The following is a 26,833-nucleotide window of genomic DNA, read 5'->3' as shown; positions in this document are numbered from 1 at the left end:
ACACTATGGGTTCGCGCTTTACAAACTACAACTCCCACATGTCGAGCGTTTCCTTTGACGTCATAATTTGTATATACACGTGACCCGAATGGTCCAATCGCGTTTCTTGAAAAACTTAGCAAGACGCGGGAGTGCGGCTGCTCTCCGAATCTCGTCCTGTTTTCTTCCAAATTCCTTTTCTTTTTCTCGTTATGGCGGAGCCCGGTAAAAGACAGCGGCTTAGCCTCATCTCCAGCGGCTCACAAACGGTTTCTGCGAGCTTATCCAGGGGCCCCGAAGGAGCAGGAGAAGCTGGCTCCTTTGTGGAGGGCTCCATACTTCGCATCACGATGAAAAGCTTCCTGTAAGTCGTGTTTCCTACTCTGTCAGCCAGCTGCTGAGACCAACGGCTGTGAGCTTAAACTGCCGCTGGAAGAAAAAAAAACAAAACAAAAACCCTTTAGTTACATTGACACAGAGGGCTGCCAGGCTACCCGCTAACACATTTGCTACGGCTAATATTTAAAGTTTATTAAACTTTTATAAACTCTTTAGATATGAATAAGTCTGAAATGAGCGACAACAAACCAACAGGTTCCACAGCAGGCACTAACGAACTTATTAAGCTAGCTAACTCTGGCTCATAGTCAGGGCACTAGCTTTTTTTTTTTTTTACAAACTATTCATACATGTTGAAGTCTTTTATTAAATCTGTCACGTCATTTTGGGAAGGTTAACTGTATTTTGTATGTGTTTTATGTGATGGGCTGTTACTACGGATGTAGCATATAAATAAGTAGAAGTAAAGAAGATTGATACTTGGATTTTAGATTATTTTACTAGTTAAAATCTAAAAACTATCTAATACATTTATATTCAACCCTCTTTCGCTTCTGAATAAAATAAAGCGACATGCATTCAAATGTCTCATAATTTGTAAAATACAGTTCCCTTTTGTGTAATTTAATCTCAGTTTAAATCCAGCTGTTCTGCAGAGGCATCACGTTTACTAGTGATAATAAATCATGAGGCACACCAAACATCCTAAAGTTGCAGAGAGGTTGTAGAACAGATTTGAGCATCACATTTAGCGTTGTTCGGTTGACCTTTTCTAAATCAAATTAGTATAGCAACTCTGTTAAACCGTCAAGATGAGGCTGTCCACCTTCACTGGCAGACGAAGGAAAGGAGAGCAACAATCAGAGAAGCAACCAAGACACTTACAGTAAACCAGGATCTGCAGAAATCCACAGCTCAGGTGGGAGAATCTGTTTTTCAGGAGATTAGTCGTACACGCCACCAATATACCCGTCCGATAAAACAGAAGGATTCCACTGTTTAAGTAGGTAGAGAGAAGCCTCTTTTATATTAGCAAAAATCCATACAGTGAACACAACAAACATGTGAGAGCAGGTGCTTTGATCAGATGGGACCAAAATGTAAATCTTTGGACCAGATGCAAATAAACTAACACAGAGCAGTCTGCTCTTCACTCTAAACACACCCAACCCCATGGTGAAATGGCACGCTGTAGGGAGGATGTTCTATAGCGTCGCAGAAGACACAAGACTGACTTATACAGTATATTCACTTTGTAGCAAGACAGTGAAGCTAAACATATTGCCAGAGAAAGAAGGCGGTGGTTTAGATGGAAGCCAGTGTATCTATTCAAATGGCTCAGTCAAAGCCTAGATTTAAAATCTAATCTAAAACTTGTGGAAGGACTTGAAAATTGCTGTTCACTGGGCCTCTAAATCCAGTCTGACTAATAATTAGTTGTTTTGCAAGAAAAAGTGGTTATAAAACCGCAAACTAGGTCGTTGAGAATCTCTTTTAATTGCATTTGAAAGAGATTTATTAAGGCATGTATTTTGTCATATAAAACCCAAATGCAATACATGACTTGGAAGCTGTAACATGAGAAGGTTCAAGGGGCTTCCATTCATTTGTAAAGGATTTGTAAGATTCACTTTAGTACAAATACAATCACAAGATGTTACCATCATTATTCATATTTTGCATGTTAGATGCTTTAATCTGGTTAAAACCTTGTTAAAAAGTTTGCACAATCTTATAATTGGGGCCGCTTGCTTTCCATTGTATGCCAGCAGAATTAGAATAGTGGCTGGAATATTTTCTTCATCTAAAACTAACGGAACAGAACCAGACAGAGAGAAAGAGCCCAACACATCATCAGTCTGAAATTAAACTGATAATCAAGGTTGATTATCAGTTTGATTTTTCACTTGTGCTCTGAAATACAGCAGGACAAACTTAGATGTGTCCTTTTGTGCACCAACAGGACATACGACTACTCTGTGGTGCGTCCTGGGCCGAATCTGAACATGATTGTTGGAGCCAACGGAACCGGAAAGTCCAGTATTGTGTGCGCCATATGCCTGGTTCTGGCTGGCCGGACTGTAACTCTGGGCAGAGGAGACAAGGTAAAAAGTAGAATCCCAACCAAGGCTTCACACATGATGAATCTATTTTGATCTTTATTTTTAAATATGTGTTAGACAGCTGATGTAAATGATGCAGATATTAAATATTTTTGGCAATTAGCTGTTGGAAGCTACAGTAATATTGTTTGATCTGTGTCTTATAAAAAAATTATATATAAATGTAAAGGTCAGTATGGAGCCCAGCTTTGTGGAATCCACTAAACTAGTGACAGAGTTTGTATTATTTCCACTTTACCCTCCTTTTTCTAAAGAAAGAACTATAATGTCAATATTATTAAAAACACATTAGCATTTACAGATTAAAACTACACATTCGCCTTTCAATTTTGCACCTGTCATTTTTTTTGTAGTTCATGATTATTAACAGATTTGTTTGTGTGTTTAGGTTGGGCTTTATGTGAAACGTGGCTGTCAAAAAGGTTTTGTTGAGATAGAGCTGTAAGTGATAGTCAACGCTTTCATTTTACGAACACCTTTTGTTTTTAAGAAAGTTCCAGTGTATAGTCTTGTTACTAGATTATTAATCTTCTATGTGGCCAAAATGTAACTTTTCATTGTGTAAATTCACAAAGGTTTAAAAATGGAGGTAATTTGGTAATTAGCCGAGAGATCCATGTGGAGAACAATCAGTCGCTGTGGATGATAAATGGTGGAATCAGCAACCAGAAAAAAGTGGAGGAGGAGGTGAAAGCTCTCCAGATCCAAGTCAGCAACCTCTGCCAGTTTCTACCTCAGGTAGGTTGATGCAGAGTATGATTAAATAGCTTTAAAAAAAAGTCTTCCATCCCCTTAGACTGTTTTATGTATTATTATATTATAGTTTGAGTTCTTAATGTATTTTATTGGCAGTTTGATGTGACCGTAAGTGTGAAGTGAAAGTAAAGTGATACATTGTTTTCATAACCTTTTACAAAATCCAAAAAGTAGGGTGTATATTTCTATTCAACAGTGATGCCCCAAAATAAAGTCGAACATAACCAAAGCCTTCAGATGTGGTAAATAAAGTTTTGAATGTCCCCCCCCCACATTAATATCAGACCGTTCCTTGATCCTTTGCAGGAAAAAGTTGGAGAGTTTGCAAAGATGTCCAAAATTGAACTTCTCGAGGCAACTGAGAAGTCAGTTGGGCCACCAGAAATGTACGAGTACCACTGCGAGCTCAAAAACTTCCGCAACAAAGAGCGAGAACTGGAGGTAAGAAAGAGAAGATTAGATAATCCTCTAATTTCTATATACAAGATGTCATGATCAGTTACACTGTAGTGTTACTGGATGTAAGTTTAGTGTTAGTTCTTGTGAAAGTTACAACGTTGGGTCAGGTTTCTGATGGCGTGGGTTGTTTTTCTGTAGAATGTTGTGAAGGAGAAGGCGAGCTTCCTAGAAAAGGCCAAGCAGAGGAACGAGAGGAACAAGATCGACGTAAACCGTTATTACGAAAAGAAAAGGCACCTGGATGTCATTGAGTTGCTAGAAAAGAAGAAGCCGTGGGTGGTGAGTTGTTGAGACGATGCACACAACACAAGAGGGAAGAGAAATTCAGTCCAGTCGTGAAATAACTGTACTCTTTTGGCCGTGGGACTAGGAGTATGAGACCGCACGTAAGGAGCTGGAGGGCTTGAAGATGGAGCGGGAAGAGGCCAAAAAGCAGCTGTCTGCCCTGAGGCAGGCGCAGGCGCCCATGTTGAAGAAGATCCAGCAGATTGACAACCAGCTGAAGCCCAACGAGTCGCAAATGAAGGCCAAGGTGACAAAGTTATCATGAATATAATGATACCTTTTCTGTTACATTTACTTTCTGTAACTTCTTGCTACAAGTGATTTATATTAGAAAATTAAAGTAACTTAATTACAATGTTTTAAACATACTAAAGTTGGAAGAATATATGGAAAAATAATTGAAATGTTATGCTTCATATCCTATCCCGTTCTGTTAAACATCCATCCACCCTTCTGTCATCCATTTGTTTTTCTACCCAGGTATTAGTACTTAACTTTCTATAATCTTTGATTATCATTAAAATGAGGTTTGTTCTTCAGACTGCAGCAATCAAAGAGGCCTCTGTGAAGTGCAAACAGAAACAAGATCAGCTGGATCGGAAACACAAAGAGGCAAGACTGATTCTCCGACAAGAAACGTCACTTGTTTGATCTTTTTTTAAAAAAAAAAGAGATTTCAGAAAAACACAGGCATGAAGTAACGTTCCGCGCGGCTCACTCTCCGCTACAGATCGACGACATTAAACAGAACCTGCGACTGAAGCAGACCGAAGAGGAGGACCACCAGAAGCGGATCAATAACACCAGACTGACCATCGAGGACCTGAAGTCGGAGCTGGCCAAAATCAGTGACCAGCCGGACGTGACACCACAGATCAACGCCGTCAACATGGAGCTGAGGCGCATCCAGGTGGAGAGAGCAAAGATCGAAGGAGAGAGGGCGGACCTGCGCAGGGAGGGCGACAACATCAGCGCCGAGTCGAAAAGTCAGATTTCAAGTTTGATCTAGAAAAAAAAAATTGCAGGAACTTTTTTTTTTTTAAAGCTGCACAATTTGCAATCTTTGCAATTTGTGCAAAGATTGCATGTTTTTATTTTTTTGCTTATTTGTAGTGTTGGTAAGGAAGCTTAAGGACATGAACAACATAATGAACGCCAAAGAAGAGAAGCTGCGAGGACGCCACAAGGATACACACGCTGCCCTCCAGTGGCTGAGGAAGAACCGAGAGCTCTTTGAAGGAAATGTCCATGAACCCATTATGCTGGTGGTGAGTCCCACTCATATAGTGTAGAAAAGATGGTTTATATTCAGGAAAAGTCAAAGAAAAGTGCTGATTTCATACTAAACTGAGAAGCTGAATTTGATCAAAAATGGCTGCATTATTATTTGTGATTTTTGCTTTTGGGCTTCAATTGTAACTCTTCCTTCTGTCCCACAGGTGAATGTAAAGAATCCCGAATTTGCCAAGTATGTGGAGAGCCACATCTCCTTCCACGACCTGCGGGCGTTCGTTTTCCAGAGGAAGGACGACATGGAAAAGTTTATGACCGAGGTCCGGGTTGTGCTCACTGTCTAACCTGCGGCTTCGACATTTCCTCTGACTGAGTCTAAAAGCAAAATTTGCTTTGCGACCACTCCTTGTCCACAGGTCCGTGACAAAATGAACTTGAAAGTTAACTCCATTTCTGCTCCACCGGAGTCGTGTTCCAAGCGGGCGCCATCCCGAAACATCGAGTCCCTGAGGTGAGAGATTTTATTTTCCTGAAGGTCAAATTGTGTAATGTATACCGACGGTCTGTAGGCTGTGTCCCAAATAGATTGTATTAAATGTTCCTGAACAGGGACCCTGTGGAACATAACTTTGTTCATTCTTCACACAAGTTTAACAAAAGTGGTCCAAGGTGTGTATGAGATGTCTGTACCATGATTTTGTGAAATATAAAAAAAATACATCACCACACTTTTGTATTTCTAAAGTCAGGAAGGTTTAAGGGACTTGATGACTTCCACAGATTCAAGACAAAGGGCTGGTCTTATGCACACTCCTTACCTCTATGAATATTTTATTAATTAGGGACTTTAATTATGCATTTGATTCCTTCTTTTTCTGGTTGGTCTGATTGTGCAAAGAATTTAAATGAATTTCATCAACAAAGTGCATAATGGGTGGGCATTATATTCAAAACTGTGCACCCAGTTGTTTTCCTACTGTTGAACTTGTTTGTATGAACAGATTTCACGGATTAGCATGGAGTTATTATAGTGGTTTAAGAAACGTTTACGTTTGCAGACGTTTTGGCTTCTTCACTTACCTCCGTGAGATGTTTGATGCTCCTGATGAGGTGATGAGTTACCTTTGCTTCCAGTACAAGGTGCACGATGTGCCAGTGGGAAACGAACAGACCAAAGCTCTCATCAAAACGGTACGGTCCTGTTCTTATTTCTGTCCAATCCTTTATAAGACTTTCAAATAAATCTGGGGAAAATATTTTAATTCCCATATAAGCCCGTCGCAATAAGGAATTAATCAACTAATCGCATATAAGTTAAAATAAGCCCAACAATTTCTATTCAGAAATTGAGCTCATTCTATATTTTTTGAAGGGCATTTTTGTGTATGGAGAAATCATAATCCATTTTATTTATTGTGTTTGGTTGTTGTATTTTATTTTAAGATTCCTTCCAGTTCCAATGTTAAGTGTTCCTTACAAATTAAAGTACATCGGTCTTTGAGGCGGAGCGAATTTATGAATGCAATGCTCGAAAATGGTCTCAAAACAATATTATCGTTTATCACAATAATTACTTGGACAATTTATCGTCCAGCAAAATTTGTTACTGTGACAGATCTATTCCAAAAATGTCATTTTAATGTTTTGTAATCAACATGGTGCATTTATCTAGATTTTTTTTTTTAAGGAAGTGTTGCCTTTCTTTCAAATTTTTGTTTACATTTTTAGAAAGGTCTCTAACTTATTGTTTTCAATGTTCTCTCAGGTGATTGAGGAGCCCTACCTTAGGGTGTTATACACAACAGATGAGAGGTACAATGTAAAAAGGTCCTTCTATTCCAACAAGATAAGCACCAGCAACTCGGCTTTGCACGCCTCTCAGTACCTCTCAATAACCGTGGATGCTGAGGAGAAACGGCAAGTGGAGCAGCAGATGAAGGTAAGAACTTCATATTAAAGCAAACCTGAAAGCAAAACCCAAACCCTTTTCTTCAGCCATCATGGTTCGGGAATCTTGGTTCAAATACAGAATGTTGGGTTTGTTTCTTAGGACTTCAATCCGTCTTGTTCATCTCTGTTCCAATTAGGCCTGTGAGTCAAGACTGCGAGAGATTGATGAGCAAATGAAGGCCCTGGAAAAGGAGGCTGCCGCTCTGGATCGCAAAGAAAACGAACTGTTATCAGAGAAGAAACGTCTCTCTGAGCTGAAGGGGAAGAGGAGACAACTGGAACAGAAAATCAGCACAAAACAGGACAGGTAAGCCTGTGGGGAAAGGACAGAGGGGTGTTTTTTGTAAATATTGACATATTTTCATACTTTAATGAAAGCACATCTCTTTAAAGTGGCATAGATGGGGCAAATTTAAACTTTAAGAACAATCTAATCCTTTTATTGTATGTTTTTAGTCTGAAGCAGATGGAGCAGAATGTTGTCGATCTGAAAAAAGTTGAAGAGGAAACTAAAGAAAAAATTAAGGCTGTCAATTTCCTGAAGGTCACCATAGCTACAGCAATCGTGGCTCAAATGAAGGTATGAAATATTCAACCTTGAAACAAAACACGTTCAAGATCATCCTGCGTTTCCTATATGTGGGGGGTTTAAAGCCCTTAAAGATCTGCCATTTCTATGATGCAATGTGTTCGCATGCTGCAGAGCAACACTACATTCTGCACTGCGCATTAACACTTCCACCATCTTCTCATCGTCTGCAGCTGAGAGCCAAGCTGACGATGGAGAAGGTGCATCTGGCTTTGGAGATGGCGGGGTTAACAGCAGAGAAGAACAAGCTGGAAAACGACTGCAGGGACAGTGCCTCTGAATTTAAAACCATGGAAGTAAGCTGAGCAACGCACTGCTGGATTGCTGCCGCGTTTCTACCGAGGATCTGATGGCACGGCCTTCATTTACCTTCTCATTGCAGCAAAGATGCAGCCGTCTGGAGCAGAGGAAGCTCCAGCTGACTGAACAGTGCAAAGGCCTGCTGAAGAGGGCGAAGTCCAACTGTCGGATGCAGCCAGACGAGGCGTTATCAGAAGACCTGCGCCATGTTAGTCTTCATTCTCCATCTTCATATCTTCCGACAGAATATTGTCCTGGTCATATGGCGTGAAAGCCTTTTGTGGCTGATATATACTTATTAGCTGTTATGTTAATGCAGGCTTTCAGCAAACTGCCCGACACGCTGGATGAGGTCGATGCCATGCTGAACGAGGAACGCTCCAGAGCCGAGTGCTTCACTGGTCTCAGTGAAAGCGTAAGAGAGTCAAAAACTTGTTTAACTTGGCTACTTGTAAGAAAACCGCAAGTAAAAACAGGGATTTTGTCACTAATGAAGAAACCTAAGCTTATTATTGTGATTATTTCACTGCAAAAACACAAAACCTTAACTAGTAGTTTGGTCTAGTGAAAATGTCTTGGTACACTTGAAATAAGACAAAACTAATTTACACATGACTTTCCGGCAAGATGTATCAGTTTGTTTTAAGTAAATGATTCCTTAATGTTAATTAAAAGAAGTACTAGGTACACTGGCAAATTATTTCACATATGACATGGGGAAAATGTCTTATTAGTGAAATAATCCGCCAGTGTAACTATTACTTTTTCAATCAATATTAAGGAATTACGTACTTAAACAAGCTCCGATAGCTTGCTGAAGTTACTTTTAAGTTAGTTTTGTCTTTTTTCATGTGAATGACGATATTTTTACGAGAAAGTAGACCAAAAAGAATTTGTTTATTTGCAGTTTTCTTGTGTTGGAGTGTAAACATTTGTCCTGTTTGACCCTGTGGTGAAGGTTGTTGAGGAGTACAACAGGAGAGAGCAGGAGATCAAACATCTGGAGAAAGAGCTTCAAAATAAGACAGACTCCTTGAATGCCTACAGGCAGAATATATCTGAGGTGCATTATGTTATGAGCAGCAGTTCTATTGAATTCGCATTGTCTGTAGTTTTTCTAACAATGATGTGGGGGTGTGTGTGTGTGTGTTACAGGCGAAGGAACGCTGGCTGAACCCTCTGAAGCAGCTGGTGGAACAGATAAATGACAAGTTCAGTAACTTCTTCCGCTCCATGGAGTGTGCAGGAGAGGTGGATTTGCACTCAGAGAATGAGGTAAAAAACAATCAGGGGCAACACAAAGTACAGAGATAAATCATAATCCATGATCAAGAGCTTTATTCTAACAACTGTGCGAATTTTAAATATTAGAATCAATTATTATGTATGTAGATTGAACCATATTTTAAATAAAAAGGTAAATATTCTCAGATATTTCCCTTTAGCGCTTTTAAAACATCTTGCACAAACCTTGTTGATTGCTTGACTTTTGCCTACTCTCAAATCTCTTTCGGTGGAATTGTTTCATATTTGCTGTTGTGCTTTCCTTCAGGAGGAATACGACAAGTACGGGATTCGCATTCGTGTGAAGTTCCACAGCAGCACGCAGCTTCACGAGCTCACGCCGCACCATCAGAGCGGAGGAGAGCGCAGCGTCTCCACCATGCTTTATCTGATGGCCTTGCAGGAGCTGAACCGCTGCCCCTTCAGAGTGGTGGATGAGATCAACCAGGTACACTTTGTTCTTAATTATACTTTTATTTACAGTATAAATGACAGCCCGATGTGAAGTCGATCTAAAAGGTGCGGCAGAAAGAAATGCAGCTGGAGTACGTTTTTTTTTTTTTTTTTTAGGTGAATATCTGTGTCTGTGTGTGTTTCGTTTCCTAGGGAATGGATCCTGTAAATGAAAGGAGAGTGTTTGACATTGTGGTCCGGACCGCCTGCAAAGAGACGACGTCTCAGTACTTCTTCATCACGCCAAAAGTAAGTGTGTCTACTTGATTGACCGCAGTTGGTGTCACTTCCTGCTCCACAGAGCAGCTTTTGTGAAATACTCAACCACTAAAGTTAGTTTATCTGTCTTTTTAAAAAAAAATTATTTAGCTCATGACCCTTTTGTGTTTTAACTTAATATTTCTTGCCTCTAAATAAAAATCTTTGCATCTCAACGGTTCTTGGATAAAAAACCTGTTGTTTTCTGTTTTGGCACCCATCAGAGGAAGTTGTATTTTTTTTTCTTCTCTCAGGTTCTGAACTCTTAGTATTTTTGTTTCTTTTTTGTCGGTAGCTGCTGCAGAATCTGCAGTACGCCGAGGAGATGACCATTCTCTGCATCCATAACGGGCCTCACATGCTTCCTCCCAACGAATGGGACACAACGGCTTTCATCCTACGCCGCCGCCAAAGAAAAGCCAGGGCATAAACCCAACAGGGCTAAACATTTCAAAACTGGCACTGAGATATTTCACACGGGGTTTAAAATTGGAAGTTTAGTTGTTCATATCAATACCCCACTTACATCTTTGACTTTACATTTTATTTTCATGGTTAACTAGACAGAGATTTAAAGTCACTATTTACTATTTGCACATTTCCACTTTCTGTTCAGCATGTTTTGAAGCAAAAAATGTAATACGGTGTGATATGTCTAAATAAATTGTTTTGTGAGTTGGTGTGTTACTCTTTTATATAAAGTAGACAGAAATGTCCAAAACCACTTTTTATATGCTGTCTTGGAAAGACTGGAAGCACTGAAAAATTTAAATTGAGGATAAAAGAGAATAAAAGAAAAATCAGAATTTCTGGAAAGCTAAAGGGGGATGACACTGATTTACATTTGGATGATCTCCATTTTTGGTGAGATTTTCTAGCTACTTCATTGAACACAACTGAATACAAATGGTAGTTAAACATTTTTTGACTAGTTAATTTTCCTTTTTGAAACAAAACTTGACGTCCTTGAACTACGTTCAGTTTTGCATTGTAATCCCCATTTTTTTCTTAGACATATTATGAAATTCAGGTATTAATCTACAAGTTCTTTTTAAGTCATAAGTATTTAAAGCGTCTCTATTTTCTGAGGATAAACCGGCCCAGATTTTTTTAGTTTTATAGATATAGACTGATCAAAGTTTGTCCAAAAAGAAACCACTGAATTTGTTCTTTACTGCACTGCCAAATTAAAAGCAGCTTCAACTCTCTTCTTTTTCTACTTGGTGAATGTTTAGTATTCACCAAGCCAAAAGAAAAACATTTGGTGTATCGAGTATGAAAATGATACTACATTACACTATATTGTTCTGTTTTTGGTTTGTTCACGCACCGGCAAAACAAAAAACACTGACAGGACTGTTTTATTGTCAGGACGTCCTGGTTAGCAGCAGCAGTAGTTGGTAGTTCTTGAAGCCTCCTCCAAAGCTGAAGTTCTAATTGTTGAGAAAGCAGAGCGCCTGACAATATTTTCCTGCGGAAAATATTCACGTGTTCAAATAAAATGACTTGTTTACTTACTTTTCAGAATGAGTTGATGTTTAATCAAGTATTAGCTGCTGTATATGTTATTTCATTACAACATTTTACCCGTCATGTCAGGTAGTGGTAGGTGTTCCTCTTCGGGTCGATCCAAACTCTAATGCCCTCCTTTTGCTCTTGTTGTAGCATGAGCTGCTTCTCTAAGTTTTTCCTTTTCCTTCTGATAAAAAAAAAAAAGAAGAAAGAATTACACGTGTTGAACTGCCTGAAACTCCCCTGACACATCATCCCTCTCACCCACCGTTTGCCAACAGTGATGGTTTCTCTCTGGCACACCATTTGATTCTTGCTCCAGAATAAGTCCGTGCCGTGGTCGTAGATCGTATTCAGTTTGAAATCCAGGCTGTCCCTTGGAGCCTGAGGACGACAAAGAAGAAATTTTCTCCTTTGAGATGTGAACTGGTAGCTACTGCAGGTGGCTTTCTCTGCACAAACAGAGCAGCAAAGAATTTTTTAATAAACAAGAAATGCAACGCTGCACTTGTATCAGTGTAAAAGGACTAATATGTCCAGCCTTTTAGATTATTTGAATAAATATGGTTTCCTGATGGTGGAATTTGTCAAGTGTAATTCATCTGCCATCACAATGTAAATTATGTCTATGCCCAGTGTAGGATTTTCTTTTGTTTTTTAACTCATTGTGAACCTTGGGACATTTTACTCAACATATATCTACATGAACATTATCATTTAAATGTTTTTACACAATAGCGGGGCTGCTAAAATACATATTTTTATGAGAATACAAAAATTGGATTTAACTGCACTATAACACCATTTTATAGTTTGAAATTATTGAATTACTGTGCAATAAACATTTATTTATTTATTTGGACAAAAGGGTAAGGCCTGCAAAAACTGTAGCTTCTATATAAGTTGGTTTAAAGTATTTTTATTTTAGCTTTGTTTAATAATTTACACATTAAATTACAAGACCCTAAAGGTGGACGATAGACTGAAACCTCGAAAGTCATCAAGGTTGCTCAAACTCAGCAACAAATTGACGCCAGAGGGAAGAAAATGATTTAGGGCTCCACCCTGTCAGTACCCACACTCCTGGAAAAGCATTTATTCACAAGAAAGCCCCCTTTTAAAATGTGAAACATAAATAAATGGGTGAATCACTTTCTTTTAATACCATGTTTTAACTAAAATATTTAGTTGAAAAGCAAACCGCATTACCGCCGTTACCTGTGGAGCAACAACACTCGGTGTTAACTCGCTCAAAGCTTAGCCCACCTGCCGATGGCTGAACTCGTCCCCCAGTTTTGGAGAAGATGGGTTCGGATCCCCCTTCGACATACTGAATGGGCAAACTGGACCTTAAACTGGCCCCTAAACTTTTGTTGCTGCAACCAGAGACGGTGTTGCGAACTCCAACGTTGCGTAGCAACCTGGTTTCCGGTTCGCTTAGAAGAAATGCGGGGATTTTTACACCGTCTGTTCTAAAGTTATGAATAAAGCTATTTTCCTTCTCAATGAAAAAAGCCCTCCTTGCCAAAATTATCTTTAAGATAATTAAAATGTAGACGTCATATTTGTAATACTGTATTATATTTTCACAAATCTATGAATAAAATTCATGTTTTACTTAATTTTCAAAATCATAAAATAAAGATTGGATATTTCTACTGACATTTAAACTTATTTACTCCGGAAATAAATGTTTTGTTTTTTTTTCTTTTATCCTTGTCAAGTAAATATCTAGACTTAACACTTTTAACTGTTTTATTTTAGAAAAAAAAGTGAGGGGGGAAGAGTGAACTCTTGAATGTTTGGCATTAAAAGCTTAATAGAGACGAAAACGAAAGGGATCTTTCTTTTTCGTTCCCTTGGGTGAAGCGAAATGTGATGGGTGATAGAGTGGAACTCCTTTTGCATCATCCAGCAGAACATCTGGGCCAATCGCCTCTTCCTGTTTGCTCCCAGTAAACCACACCTCTCTCAGTCATGCACCAGGCACCTGAGGGCCCAGGTCAACACTGCTGCATCACTTCAGCGCTGCCGGAGCTGAGATGGGGCACCTGAGGATCTGTGCTCTTTCTGCTGTTTTATCTTGGCTGCCTTTTGCACACTCCTCTGCAGATTTGCCCATGTGCAAAGGGGTGAGAAGATTTACACTATTATTATCATCAGTTACTTTTTCCCCCCCCCTTGTTGATGTTGTGAGCTGAGACAGATGGTGGGGTCATGAAATGCTGAAAGATGCTACAGTATGTTTGGATAATTTTATAACTAGCAGAAATATTCAACTAGCACCAAATTAAATATAATGCCAGAAGTGGAAGTAAGAATTTATAATACATTAACGTAAAGAAATGCATCCATTTATTTAAGAAGGGGCTTTTGGAAGCTGTAACAACATTTTGGCCTTCCTGATGTACTATGTGTGTGGGGGGGAAATGTACATAGCAAGGGGTTTGTATTGCAATCTGCTCCCATCTGTTGTTATGGTTATTAAACACTTGTTTTACTACAATGTCCATATGCTGCAGGGTGCTCTGCGCTCACACCACCCTCCCTTATCTGTTTTCGGTTTGCATCAGAGCAGTTAATTTTCCTACCAGCCAAAACCGTTCTTATATCAGCCTACTCTGAGCCACAGTGCACTACGAGCAGCTTTAAAGTTCTACTGGGTTTCTGTTATTTATTAAAAGATAAATTTACAGGTAATCCTGGACAGGTGAGTCTGTTTCCATGCCAGTTTCTTTGACCATGAAGAACAGCTGTCATGTTGACCTGTTGCCTTGGTTTCCCTCATGTTTGTTCATTGGAGGTGATTAAGTTAAGACCCATCTCCAGTTTGCTGCATTTTTACATTAGACACCCCCACTCAAACACGCTAATTCCCTAAGGTCGGCTAATGCCAGGGCTTTAACAGAAAGACAGAGGCAGAGGAGTGCTGGTGCTGCTGTTTCTGTTAACTATTAATCCCACAAAGCAGCAATTGGTCCCCCGAGTGACCTTACCTGGACGATTACACCTTGTTGTTGACCAGAGACCAGATCTACAGATTATGCAGAGCTCAGTACTCGTGGATTGGCTGGGGTGGTGTCAAGTCCCAAAATATATCCCTTTGGGTGTGATCGGTTGAGCATAGCTAAAACTTTGTCCCTGCGCCGCTGCTGGTTCAAACAGCACTCTAATATTTGTTTACTGAAGGATTGTAAGGATCAGCCTTTCTTCCTTCAGCTCAGCAAATAATCCCTGAAAAACCGCAGAGCATCCTTGATAGGTTTAACAGTCAAAATGGCCCCATAGCAAATATTAGCCTATCCTTTTATTTATTTAGGAGGCTGGCCTGGATAGAAGATTGAAATACCAGAAGTACATAATGACCCAGTGATCTCATTTTTACAAACTGTAGTATCTTTTTCTTTTCATTCTTGGTTGAAAACATCTGTATTGTTTTACTCCCAAGTGACTGGTTTCAAGGTGTTTTCTTTTTTCTAAATGTTTTTTTTCCCCAGAAATATTTGCATCCTTTTATAAACACACTTTATGACTCTCTGTGTGAAAGTCACACCTGTGTTTTGCCTCTGCAGTCTGATTATCACTTTGAGTATACAGAGTGTGACGTACTCGGGTCAAGGTGGAGGGTAGCGATTCCCAACAAAGCAGAGACATGCACAGGCCTCCCGGATCCAGTCAAAGGAACTCTCTGCAGTAAGTTACCACAGTGGTCTGGAAACCTATTTTACACATTTACTGTCCTGTACATGTTCAGTATATAGTGCTTGCAAAAATATATCAATAGCTGTTGGTATATTTGTTATAATCCCAAATGCATTTTGGGGTGATTTCATCTAGCTGATTGACAAAAAGTACTGAAGCATTGTGAAGTGGAAGGACAATTTTTTACATTGGTTTTCGAAATATTTTAAAAGTGTCATTCATGTATATTTAGCTCGCTTCACAGTAAAAGTGTGCAAAGGTTTATAGTAGAGGGTAGTTTTAAAATGATATTTAAAACTTTTGAGAAATTCATGGAGCACTTTTCAGTTCCTCATCTGAAAATGGAAAGCTTACCAAACTTCAAGCCTACCAAAGTATGACTGTCCACCTAAACTGAGTATTTATCAGAGTAGGAGCCAAGAGTCCCATGGTAAGTCTAGAGGAGCTGCAGGAATCCACAGCTCAGGTGGGACAATCCTCATGTTGTGGAGGTGCTTTTCTAAACAGGGAAGCTATTCAGATTTGACGAGAAGATGGCTGCAGTGTCCGGCCTTCAGATATTCTGGCGAACCATTGATTAAGACCACCTTAAAGAAGTTCAATAAACTGGTAGATCACATTTAAATGAATTAGAGAGGGTTTAAACATTAGTAACAGCACTGCTTGTTTACATTATCTTCATGTTTTCTTGTTTTTCCTGTGTTTAGCATTTTCTTGCAGTGAAGGAGAGTTCCTTGACATGCAGTTGCAGCAGTGCCAGAAGTGCGCTGCAGGCACCTACTCATTGGGAACCAGCGTTGCCTTTGACGAGTGGGACATCCTACCAACGGGCTTTATTACTCATGGGATGACGACAAGTGAGGGGAATGCCTTTATAAACTGTTCCAAGTGGGTATAAACAGTAACTGGTTGTAATATAAAATATTATTTATGGTTTAAGGCTTTCAATAAACTGTTTCTGTTCTTGCAGCTCTACCTGGACACCAAAGGGTGACTATGCAGCCTCCAACACAGATGAGTGCACTGCAACACTCTCTTATGCTGTGAGCCTGAAGACACCTGGAGCCTTGTCCTTTGAATATTTCTACCCGGACAGCAGCATCTACTTTGAGTTCTTTGTAAGTGCAGCTGCTGTGTTACAGCTTCTGGTGTGCAAAAGGAAAATTGGGGTAAAGGTTCCCGCTCCTCTTTAGGTTCAGAACGACCAGTGTCAGGCCACAGATTCTGACAGCCGCTGGATGAGGATTTCAGAGAGAAACTGGAGCCACTACAAGGTTCGTCCACTTCAACGCAATTCCTCATCTGTCTTCTTATAGACAAAAAGCAGATCTCCCCCCCCCCTTCACATTTCTTCTCTACAGATAGAGCTGAGCACAGGCAACAATGTTCTGTACTGGAGAACCACAACATTTGCTCTGCTGGGTAGTGCTGTCAAACCTGTGCTGTTAAGAAACATCCAGGTCTCAGGTACATTGAAGCTTCCCATTTGTGTGTGCAGGGAGAATGAACGTTTAGTTTTCTTCCCCCGACATCCTTTGTCTGTTAATGATTAATTGCTGATTGATCTTTTTCCTACAGGGGTTGCCTACACATCTGAGTGTTTCCACTGTAAGCCAGGCACACACAGCTCGACAGCAGGATCCGCCCGCTGCGCCCCCTGCCCTGCAGATACGTACTCCAACAAGGGGGCCACCGTTTGCCACGACTGTGAATCAGACAGCTATGCTGGTACACGTTTTTTTTTTTTAATTTATTTATTTATTTTTACATCTCTTCTACACACCTTTATATACTTACTTATTTGCACTTAAACAATGTTGCCAGCATGCAAAGTAGAACATTTGGTGCCCAGGAGGTGGCTGAGAGTTCCTATCGCAAAATCTTAATGTGAGTTTTATTCTCTTTCACGTCTGTTAGCTCGGTTTTTACTTGTGTGTTTTGCCACCAGCACCTGGCTCAGGGAGCTGCAAGCCAAGGCCTGCATGCACGGAAAATGACTACTTTTACACCCACACCCCCTGTGACTCTGAGGGAAAGGTAATTATGGAAAATTGCCTTGTTTTGTGGGGCAAGCAGCTTTAGAGAGGATATTTTTTTGTAACCCACATTCAATGTAATTACATTTAACTGGCTGTTTGGAGTGATTAGGACAAATATTCATAACCAATGAACTTTTCCCCATTTTGCCACATTAGTCTTGGTTATGGTCTTCAAATTTTGAAAGACAATGGTGGCTTGCATTTGCATTTGGGCCCCTTTCAATCTTGTATCCTAGTGAAACTAAGAGGTAAATAGAGTCCATCTGAGTGCAATATGATACCAGCATAAATAAAGATATTCTTCAGCATCCCACTCTGCAAACATATCAAATGCTGGGCAGATCATGTTTCATATGAAAAACTGTGTGCGATAGAAAGTATATCACACGTCACCCAAACTAAAACGCCATCAAACAATATTCATATTTGTATCTTAAAATGGTCCAATCAAAATGCAAACCTAATCCAACTGAGAATCTATGACAAGATTTTAAAGCCATGTTTACAGATGGTTTTTGCCCAACTTGACTGAGCTCAAGCTATTTCGTCAAACATTTAGTTTCTAGGTGTATAAAGCTGGTAGACGCCCCAAAAGATTTGTAGCTTTAATTACAGCAGACAATCTACTGATTCAGAGGGTTTTGAATACATACCCACAACACACTTTGATTTTTTGAAAACCAAATGTCACTCTGCTTGGCATTTATGAACTGCTTTGTGATGACCTATGTCACATTATTCAAATTTGTGGCCGAATGCGAAAGGCTAAACATATTTAAATGCTTTTGTAAAACACTCTGACCTGACCATCTCAAATGTCCTGTATCCATGTGTGTCTCAGACTCAGCTCATGTACAAATGGATCGAACCAAAGATTTGCAGTGAGACTGTCGAAGGAGCGGTGAAGCTGCCAGCGTCAGGGAAGAAGCAGACGTGCCCGCCGTGCAACCCGGGCTTCTTTGTGACTAACTCCTCAGCATGTGAGCCCTGCAGCAACGATTCCTACTCAGATGGAAAAGGTTCATAATCAGTACTAACTTTTTATTTTACTGTGGCGCTAATGCAAACGCTCTCATACTGCAAAACCAAGCTAAATCAGAAAATCATATCTCATTAGACATGTGACTGTATCAATCCACATGTGACTGTCTTTGTGGATTGTTGTTTTATGTGCTGCATGGAGACTATGTGTGCTACCGTATGCTAACACAAAATGTTTTTAGTTTGCATCGGTTAATTGCTTCCAAATAAGTCAAGCAACCTAAGTTCATAATACATACAGTATATCATCTACAAATAATTGTATTTCCACACTGATTTCTGAAGATGCCAGAGTCTGGTTTAAGGATTCTAGTGTGTATGTTTCGTATAGCTAGGAAGGTTTTGCCATCAATTAACAAAAAAACATCTTGAAAATGGATTATTCAAAAGCAAGTGATTAATAAAACAGGCTTGACGTTGATATAATTATTTTGCAAAGCTACACCATGTGGTATTTAACAAAGATATTAAATATTACTAAAAATGTCACAAATTTCATCTAAACACTCATACAATAGAACTGGCAGTACTACCATGTCCTGACTATGCAGCTTTGTTTGTTCACAGTTTGTGAGAAGTGCCCTGTTGGCACAGAGCCACTGCTGGGATTTGAGTACAAATGGTGGCCCACCATGCCGAGGAACATGGAGAGCTCCGTCCTCCACCAGGAGTTCAGCAACTCAGACCGGAGAACCGGTGAGAGAGCAGATCCTGGTCCAGGGATATTTGAATTACTCACAAAACAGGCAGTGTGTTAATGGATGAAACAATAAGAAGCAGAAGAAAAGTAGTAAAGCAAAACTTAAACATGCAGAAAGAAGAATATAACGGCTCTGAAGCTGAGACTGTTTTGAAAATGTCAAAACTTAGTAAAAGCTCCTAAAATTTAACAAGAATTTTACAAGATATGATTGGGACAAAATGACCTGGGCAGACGCCAACTTAAGGTTTCTTTCTTCTTGGCTTTAGTCACAATTAGTTTGGGGTTGGGATGAACCAACCCCAAACTGATGGTCAGGGTTTGAGTGTTGTTACTGTTGTTGCTGCTAATATAATTCTGCAATGGCAGCATGGGAAGTGGCTGGAGAGTACATCTACACCACACCGGGGGTTCAGGACACCGACTACCTGACGCTGACCCTCAATGTTCCTGGATACAGGTGAGAATTTCCCAAATTAATTAGCATTTTATAAGATGAGCCAACTTCAAGTAGTGCACAGTTGTAAAGTGAAAGAAAAATGGTTTTAATGAAACAATTCCAGGCGTATGGATGATTTACGAGGCATTGTATGTAAAGTCTAATAAATTGTTTCTTGACTCTATAAGGGCTCAGACCACGGGTAAAGACAATGAGATGAGTGAACTGTCTCACATCACCTTCGTATTTGAAACCCTCTGTACGGCTGACTGCAAATTTTACTTCCTAGTGGTACGTAAAGTTGTTGTTTTTTTCCTGCATTTGTTAGGAATTAATGTACAGCAAATATAAATTAATAACGTGGAAATATTTCTCTGCAGGGCTACAATAAGTGGAATAATTATTTGGTGGAGCAGTGGAAAGGCAGAAACAGTAAGCAGTCGTACTCCTACTTGATCCAGAGTAACAACACTGTCAGCTTCACCTGGACCTTTCAACGCACTGAGGAATTCAGCATGGTGAGACGCATCACACACCTTAATAATGACAGCTCACCTGCCAACTTCCAAACATTTCTGCCAGCTGTTATCGGGCATAAATCGTTCATTCTGTTGAAGTTCAGAGCTGACTATAAAGCCTAGGGAGTAAATCCTGATGCTGATGGGTCCCATCTAGACATATTCAAGATGAAATATTCAAATTGAAAACACAGTAAAATAATTTTCTCTTCCAATTTTCCCCCAAAATCTTGTAACTTTTAGATGAACTTCTGTGCCAACACACCTAAATCAAATGAATGGCTCATTACCAGGCTTCTCCAGCTCTTGATAGCACGCTGAGATGATAATTTAGCCATTTTATCCTGGTGCCTCTCGAGGACTGAAATCAGAGACTTTGTCACAAATTATTAAAATGTGTTTTTTGTCTGTCTCCTTTAGTTTTGAAAGTGTATATTAATGCAAAGGTAGGATTTTATCTCATTAAAAGGCCTTTGTGAAGATCAAAGGAGCTGATTTATTTACAGATTTTCATCATTTTAACTGGAAAACATTTTCAAATATCTGAGAAAGATGGGTTCAGAAAGAGGAATGTTTACGTTTTTCAAGAAAGACAATAATTCAGCCACCAAACCTATAATGTTGCTGTAGCCTGCTTTGAAAAGATGCGTATATGAAAATTTATTAGATGCAGCATCCAATAGTCCAGTAAGATAAAGCATATTTAAGAGTGCTACCGCTGTACAGTTAGATATGCGAATGCAAAAAACCATTTTCAAATGTCTTGCACAATTGCTTTTACAAGCAGCTTCAATTCTCTATAGAAATAATGTCTTTATTCCCTTAATTCGGTGTTCAACTCTAGATGGCAGCCTTGAGCTGCATGGAAACCATACTCTCTACTCCTTCTGTCTTAATTGTATAAGATTAGCCTTTTAGAGATAGGCTTTGAATTGCATTATTTTCTGCAGAAAGTAATACCACTTAGTGAGAAACTGCATTTCTGGTTCTCAGGACAGGAACTTTAGCACCGATGCTGCAAAGATCTACTCCATCCACATCACCAATGTGATTGGAGGAGTGGCCTCTCAGTGTCGCCGCTGTGCTGTGACGCCTGATAAGACCGACTCCTCCTGTGTTCCCTGCCCACCTGGACACTACATGGTCAATGCCACAGGAGCGTGTGAGAGCTGTCCGCCAAACACCTACATCAGATCCATTCAGCCCGTTGGAGAGGTAGCGTGTGTCCAGTGTGGACCAAACACAGAGAGAAACAGGGTAACATACTGTATTTTGGAGGGCATTTAAAGGCCCACGCCTTTCCTTTCTTCTTTTTCTTCACAAACTTATGTTATCAGACTTACTTGTCAAATTAAACTCTAACTACAACTGTATAGGATTCCATAATTTTATTGCTACCGAGCAGAGGTGAAATCTGGAAAACATATTTTAGTGTAAAAATAGGTTTGGCACAAATATAAGTCTTCCAACAATGAAACTCCTCTTCTATTAAAATGTTAACTAGTGTGACGTCAAAGAATAATGATACTGTGTATGAATTTACATTTTTACACATCTGCACGATGTTAGTCCCCTTTACTTTGATTCCTTTAAATAAAACACAGTGCAACAAAAAGCTTTTAGAGATCACCTAACAATCACCAAAACATGAACATTCACATCCTGACAGGGTGAGAAGGTGAGCATTAATCAGAGAAGAAGCCAATATGCTCATGGTAACTCTGGAGGAGCTGCAGGGATCCTCAGCTCAGGTGGGAGAATCTGTTGACAGGACAGCTTTTAGTCATAAGCTCCACCAATTTGTCTTCATGGAAAGTCTGCCAAGAAGAAAACCTTTGCAGAAAAAAACCCCACAAGAAGTCCACTTTGCAGTTTGCCTCAAGCTATAGAGAAGGACAGAAGAAACGTGTTGAAGAGAGGAAGTTGAGTTCTGGGTGGAGGTTCACTTTTTCAGAATGGCAGCTTTGCTAAAAATCAGAGCTGCAATAAAATGGTATGGATCAAACCATATTAAGTTAGACTCCAGCCTTAAATCCGATGGGAATCTGTGGCCAGGCTTAAAAATATAGAATTACAGATGTAACCATGTAACATTTTCCACTATTTTAGCTGATGTTTCTCCACTCTGTTTTATTTCTGGCTTTCCACTTAACCACAGATAAAGTGCATACATGTAGATGTACATGTACTAGCCATAACTCTGACTTCTGATCTGCAGGCCTACACAGCTTGTCTCAGCGACTGCACATTCAGGGTTCAAAGCAGTGGAAAGGCTGTGCAGACCTACGATTTCTCTCTGCTGTCTAACGTCACCGGCTTCACCGGCAGTCCGCGTTTCACCAACAGAGGCCTGCGGTATTTTCATCACTTTAATCTGAATCTGTGTGGGAGAGAGGTAAGAAAGTGACCCTAAAGATCTTTATTGCTAAAAGTTGTTGTGTGATTTGAGAGTGTTGCTCCCACAGAGTCGGGTGCCAGCCTCCTGTGTGGACAACGTAACGGAGAGTGGGAAAGTGGTCAAAGGCTACGTCTGTCAGTCCACTGTGGTTCCTTCTGACATCCGCAGTCAGAGCATGGTGTCCTCACAGCCATTCGCCATTGGTGACACACTCATTGGTATGGAGCTAATCTATGGTTTTCAACTGATCAAATTAAATAAACATGTTTGTAGCATTTTTTATTTCAAGCTAAAAACAAATTAGGCATTTTGCTGTCTTTATAAGAAAGGGGAGACAGATGAAGTTTTAGACTACAGATCAAAGTAACCGAAAATAGCTAAATAGAAAAAGAGAAAGAAAAGAAGACAAATGTCACTTTATGGGATACCATATGTGGCAAAAACATGTTATAACCCATATATAGGCAGGATTTTTTTATGCTGGTTTGTAGGGAAAGGGTACTGTGAGTTTCCACCTGTGTGGTTTGAATAGTTTGAAGTGTAGAAAACGGCTGTTTATTTGTGTCAAAAAATTTAAATCTGACTATTTATGTCAAAGTTTACAAAAAAAAGAAAAAGAAAAGTTCAGAATTTAGATAGAATTTCCTTTTGAGTTTTCCAGCTTCCAGTTTTAGTTTTAATGTGATGGGGGATTTTATTTACTTGTCGTGATCTGTGTTTTTCTGTGTGTTTATTTAGAGTTTTCTGTGTTTCTGAGTCTCCATGCTGTTCTGTCCTCCCCTTGATTGTTCCCTGGTGTCTCTCGTTTCCTTGATTACCCTCTGTATATTTAACTCCACCTGTGTTCCTTGTTCCTCGTCGGGTCCTTGTCAATGTGTCTTGTCCATGCGAGTAGCCTGTTGCTACCAGTGCTGAACCCTAGCCTTCTGTTCTACTGTGCTGCCAGGTTTTGTGGACTTCTGGACTTATTTAAGTCTATTGTCATCATTGAACTTCCATCATTCATCTCATCTGGGTCTGCTGCGTCTCCCTCACCGCTTTCACCACCACACTTCATGACATTACTAATGTTTGATATGGCTTTTAATTTTATTTTTTTTAAATTGTCAATTATCAAATGTCAGTATAATGACATTGACCAGAACAGCTTAGTAATATGTAAGACAGAGCACTCCTCCATCCAACATTAGACTTACTTTGTGTTCTGGAGTTACTAGAACAGAAAATGTTGAAGCATTTGGATTGTGTGCATGTGATCAAACTGGTAAAAATGTTTGTGTTTCATTTTGAAGGTGTGACCACCGAGACGACTCTGGGAGGCATCTCCTCTCCATCATGGATGTTCCCCTCAGCTTCACTTCAGCTGCCAGATGTCATATTCTATTACAAGTAAACAAAATGACAAATATTCACTTTATTGGAACTTAATGCCATTATCATACAAAGATAATATTTAGGAATGTTCTTGTTTGCTTAACTACTTTGGGTGAAGTTAGGACCTAATTATCCTCAGTACTTTTTCAGATTTACTTTACAAACAAAATGATTCTATCAAGTCTATACAGTAAAAGATTCATTTTAGATTATATATAGATATATTTTTCACTCAATTTAGTACAATTTAAAATTTGTTCCATGCTGGACTCCGTCAACATTATGCCTGTGATCTTTGCAGGTCCAGTGATACAACCCAAGCTTGCAAACAGGGCAGGTCAGCCACTGTCAGACTTCGATGCAACCCCACAGCCAACATTGAAGACCTCATCACGCTGCCCAGGTGCTGCACAAATTACCAGAGCTCAACTTCTGACCTTTAATTTACACACTCATAGTCTAACAGCCACATTATTCACCATCATTTGACATATTAACCTCACCGACGCCGACCTGCGTTAAAGGGACACTTTGAAGAGCCTGTGATTTTATCTCTGACCTTGTTTCGTTCACAGTAAATGTTCTGAGGGGACATGTGATGGTTGCACTTTTCACTTCCTGTGGGAGAGCCAGCACGCATGCCCGCTGTGCACCACAGATCACTACCGAGAGATTGTCAGCGCTTGCATCCAGGGGATCCAGGTATCAAACTCGACTCATCAGGCAAAGCGTATTCATGTGTCAAGACGGCACAGTCAAAGTCCAAATTGCACTTTAATCAAGAATTTGTGGTAAAACCTCAAATTTTTAGATACATTGGAGTTTGTGACATGATAAAACTGCATAAAAGTCCAAATGTTTGGCACCTTTTTAACTAGAGCTGACTTTAAATGTGAGGAGATCTGACTATTTGTGTCTTTCAGAGAATAACCTATGTGTGGCAGCAGCCTCTGCAGTGTTATGGAGGAGAATCCCTGCCACCACAAAAAGTCAGCGCTTGTGTGACTATGGATGTCTGGCTCAAGCTTGGCGTTTCCATAGGACTGACTGCTGCTCTGCTTCTCATCAGCCTCAGTTGTTATTTTTGGAAGAAGACGCGCAAGTTAGACTAAGACTTTTTAAACATCCTCTCACATCTTATGACATATAATGTGCGCAAGGACGTTAGCATATGCAGACCATGACCAAATCCTTTGTAATAGATGTTATCTGATTATTTCATTTTGTCAGGCTGCAGTATAAATACTCCAGGCTGATGATGAGCTCTGAAGGTAAAGAGTGTGAGCTACCGACTGCTGACAGCTGTGCGATAATGGAGGGAGAGGACGCTGAGGACGACCTCATGGATCTCACTCATAAATCCTTCTTTACCAAAATAAAGTCTTTCTCACGAGAGGTCAGTGACTATCCCATGTACATTTAAATTTACATAATGTTCAATATCACCTTTAATATCATCATTGTTTTCACAGAGGACATCAGATGGATTTGACTCAGTTCCACTCAAATCTTCTTACAAGCACCAACAAGAGGATGAAGAGGAGGAGGAGGACTGATGATGCTGAAAGAGGATGATAAGTATCTCTTTGAACACTGAAGAAGCCTTCAGTTTTAGAGTTTCAATGTCTGTGCATATGTTAAGAGTTTTTGTAAAGTAAAACAGGGTGCTTAATTAGTTTCAAATATTTTTTCTTACAAATTTCACTGAGAATGTTTATTTTCTATTCTATTTCGCATGATAAAATTCTAAATCTGAAGTTAAAGTTCAAAATGTCTACGCAGGTATTCACTGTGATTTTTAAACACGATTGAAACCTGAATGTAGTTACGTTTAATGGATTTGTAAAGCCAATTATTTTAAGGTATTCAAGATGGAGATACATTTATTTGCCCTCCTTTCATTATTTCATTTTATCGGTTTGCTTTTTAAGTTTCACAAACATAAAAAGCAAAAGGTTTTGAATTTGATTTTGTATTAATGTTCCATGTACCTTGTAATGTAAATTCTCTATTATTAAATACAATAAAGAAGGACATAGTAAGAATCAACAACAGTTGATATGACCACTTATTAACCTTCTCATTCTCATTGTCGGCCCAGATAATACTTTAAACTTTTGTTTAAAGTTTTTTCACCTATTATTGAGACATACTTTTACTTATATTTTTACTTCAGTTACTTTTTACTGCTGTGGATAATATAAAAACTGAAATGATTGAAATGGAGATTGTATTTGGTGTCTCATGCAACTCCAACTCTGAGTTTGAGATGCAAGATGTATCTGAGAAGGATTTACTGTATCCTTCAACATCAGAGATTTCCCCCCATCTGGATGAGGTGTCATTATTTTTAACAGTTTTTCATAATGTCGAATGTGGTTATATTATTTCATTTGTTTTTAAATCAGGTTAAGCTCTTTATTCAGTCAAGTTTGTTTTAGCATTATATGAATTTATTTAGTTTTTACTGCTGCCTTCTACAATATCACATAAAAATATATATATAATCAGCAGTTAAATTGAAAATGTATGCTTCCTTCAAGTGCTTATTTTACAATGTGTTATTTGATGGATTCAGCTAATAAATATTTTCTTTTAAACCCATTTCAATATTGAGAAGCACTTCTATTTTTTTATCTGCTTATTTTTCTATTCTTCTTGTCTGGTGAGAAAACCAAAATGAGTAGGAAACTCCACCCAGCAAGATTTGCGGATGCTAAGTCTGAAGAAAAAGTTTATAAGGGGGTTTTACTGTATTTTTAAACATCATGTTTTCGTTTTGTTATAATCCTCATCTCATTCTTTGCAACATTTTCCAATGTGGGTTGCATGATAGCGCTGTGGTTAACATTGTTTCTGGTGACTTGTCCACGTTGCATCCCAAAGACTGCATGGTTCAGTGGGTATAGAAAAGGGATGGTTTTCATACTTTAAAATATCACTTTTCATTTATCTATTATATATTTTTTGTTAAAAACTAAATAATTGGAATGGAAAATTATATTTAATCTATAGTGACATTCCAAATGTACAATTGATAGTTGTTTTTTAAAATTTCATTTCATCATATTAGTATGTCCGTACAGGCTTCAGGTACTCATT

The 26,833-nt window shown here is 39.2% G+C and overlaps 3 protein-coding genes across 4 annotated transcripts; 2 read left to right on the top strand and 1 right to left on the bottom strand.

The window, feature by feature from the left end:
- Window positions 1–89: 89 nt before the first annotated feature.
- smc5 (structural maintenance of chromosomes 5) lies at window positions 90–10,684 on the top strand. Its single transcript, XM_032573321.1, has 24 exons — window positions 90–343; window positions 2,282–2,423; window positions 2,830–2,882; window positions 3,017–3,179; window positions 3,504–3,638; window positions 3,795–3,935; window positions 4,027–4,188; window positions 4,482–4,553; window positions 4,672–4,927; window positions 5,055–5,209; window positions 5,381–5,494; window positions 5,591–5,685; window positions 6,233–6,365; window positions 6,940–7,113; window positions 7,262–7,431; window positions 7,581–7,704; window positions 7,887–8,009; window positions 8,096–8,221; window positions 8,333–8,428; window positions 8,972–9,076; window positions 9,169–9,288; window positions 9,566–9,745; window positions 9,904–9,999; window positions 10,304–10,684. Exons 1-24 carry the CDS (start codon window positions 192–194, stop codon window positions 10,436–10,438), a joined length of 3,222 nt encoding a protein of 1,073 aa, XP_032429212.1. The 5' UTR covers window positions 90–191; the 3' UTR covers window positions 10,439–10,684.
- cfap276 (cilia and flagella associated protein 276) lies at window positions 10,516–15,086 on the bottom strand. Of its 2 annotated transcripts, none has more exons than XR_004340622.1 (4): window positions 14,517–15,086; window positions 11,789–11,904; window positions 11,596–11,707; window positions 10,516–11,479 (listed from the first exon to the last, which is right to left on the bottom strand). XR_004340622.1 is itself a non-coding variant. In XM_032573352.1 (4 exons), exons 1-3 carry the CDS (start codon window positions 12,847–12,849, stop codon window positions 11,599–11,601), a joined length of 288 nt encoding a protein of 95 aa, XP_032429243.1. In that variant the 5' UTR covers window positions 12,850–13,064; the 3' UTR covers window positions 10,516–11,479; window positions 11,596–11,598. The 2 variants fall into 2 exon arrangements, 1 of the variants encoding a protein (XP_032429243.1); XM_032573352.1 differs by lacking the exon at window positions 14,517–15,086 and adding an exon at window positions 12,787–13,064.
- On the top strand, window positions 13,434–26,335 carry elapor1 (endosome-lysosome associated apoptosis and autophagy regulator 1). Its single transcript, XM_032573325.1, has 22 exons — window positions 13,434–13,652; window positions 15,093–15,213; window positions 15,930–16,110; window positions 16,193–16,340; window positions 16,416–16,496; window positions 16,584–16,689; window positions 16,801–16,950; window positions 17,171–17,259; window positions 18,103–18,280; window positions 18,870–18,998; window positions 19,372–19,462; window positions 19,630–19,732; window positions 19,822–19,959; window positions 20,953–21,216; window positions 22,178–22,354; window positions 22,425–22,575; window positions 23,650–23,746; window positions 24,033–24,134; window positions 24,307–24,433; window positions 24,655–24,833; window positions 24,962–25,127; window positions 25,204–26,335. The coding sequence occupies exons 1-22, from the start codon at window positions 13,563–13,565 to the stop codon at window positions 25,285–25,287; spliced, it is 2,952 nt and encodes a 983-aa protein (XP_032429216.1). The 5' UTR covers window positions 13,434–13,562; the 3' UTR covers window positions 25,288–26,335.
- The last annotated feature ends 498 nt before the right edge of the window (window positions 26,336–26,833 follow it).

The sequence above is a fragment of the Xiphophorus hellerii genome, chromosome 1, assembly GCF_003331165.1.
Source record: "Xiphophorus hellerii strain 12219 chromosome 1, Xiphophorus_hellerii-4.1, whole genome shotgun sequence".
NCBI classification, from domain to species: Eukaryota; Metazoa; Chordata; class Actinopteri; order Cyprinodontiformes; family Poeciliidae; genus Xiphophorus; species Xiphophorus hellerii.
This window is presented reverse-complemented; position numbering and strand designations above follow the sequence as displayed.

What these genes read in the sequence shown, in the direction of transcription:
- smc5 (XM_032573321.1), top strand. Translation starts at nt 192, where the DNA reads ATGGCGGAGCCCGGTAAAAGACAGCGGCTTAGCCTCATCTCCAGCGGC. An exon ending in CATCAGCGCCGAGTCGAAAA is followed by an intron (nt 4,928 to 5,054) that starts GTCAGATTTCAA and finishes GCTTATTTGTAG; the next exon opens with TGTTGGTAAGGAAGCTTAAG. An exon ending in TCACTGGTCTCAGTGAAAGC is followed by an intron (nt 8,429 to 8,971) that starts GTAAGAGAGTCA and finishes CCTGTGGTGAAG; the next exon opens with GTTGTTGAGGAGTACAACAG.
- cfap276 (XM_032573352.1), bottom strand. Translation starts at nt 12,849, where the DNA reads ATGTCGAAGGGGGATCCGAACCCATCTTCTCCAAAACTGGGGGACGAG. An exon ending in ACGAGTTCAGCCATCGGCAG is followed by an intron (nt 11,905 to 12,786) that starts GTGGGCTAAGCT and finishes TGTCGTCCTCAG; the next exon opens with GCTCCAAGGGACAGCCTGGA. An exon ending in ACCATCACTGTTGGCAAACG is followed by an intron (nt 11,708 to 11,788) that starts GTGGGTGAGAGG and finishes TTTTTTTATCAG; the next exon opens with AAGGAAAAGGAAAAACTTAG.
- elapor1 (XM_032573325.1), top strand. Translation starts at nt 13,563, where the DNA reads ATGGGGCACCTGAGGATCTGTGCTCTTTCTGCTGTTTTATCTTGGCTG. An exon ending in GAAACTGGAGCCACTACAAG is followed by an intron (nt 16,497 to 16,583) that starts GTTCGTCCACTT and finishes TCTTCTCTACAG; the next exon opens with ATAGAGCTGAGCACAGGCAA. An exon ending in GATGTCATATTCTATTACAA is followed by an intron (nt 23,747 to 24,032) that starts GTAAACAAAATG and finishes TGATCTTTGCAG; the next exon opens with GTCCAGTGATACAACCCAAG.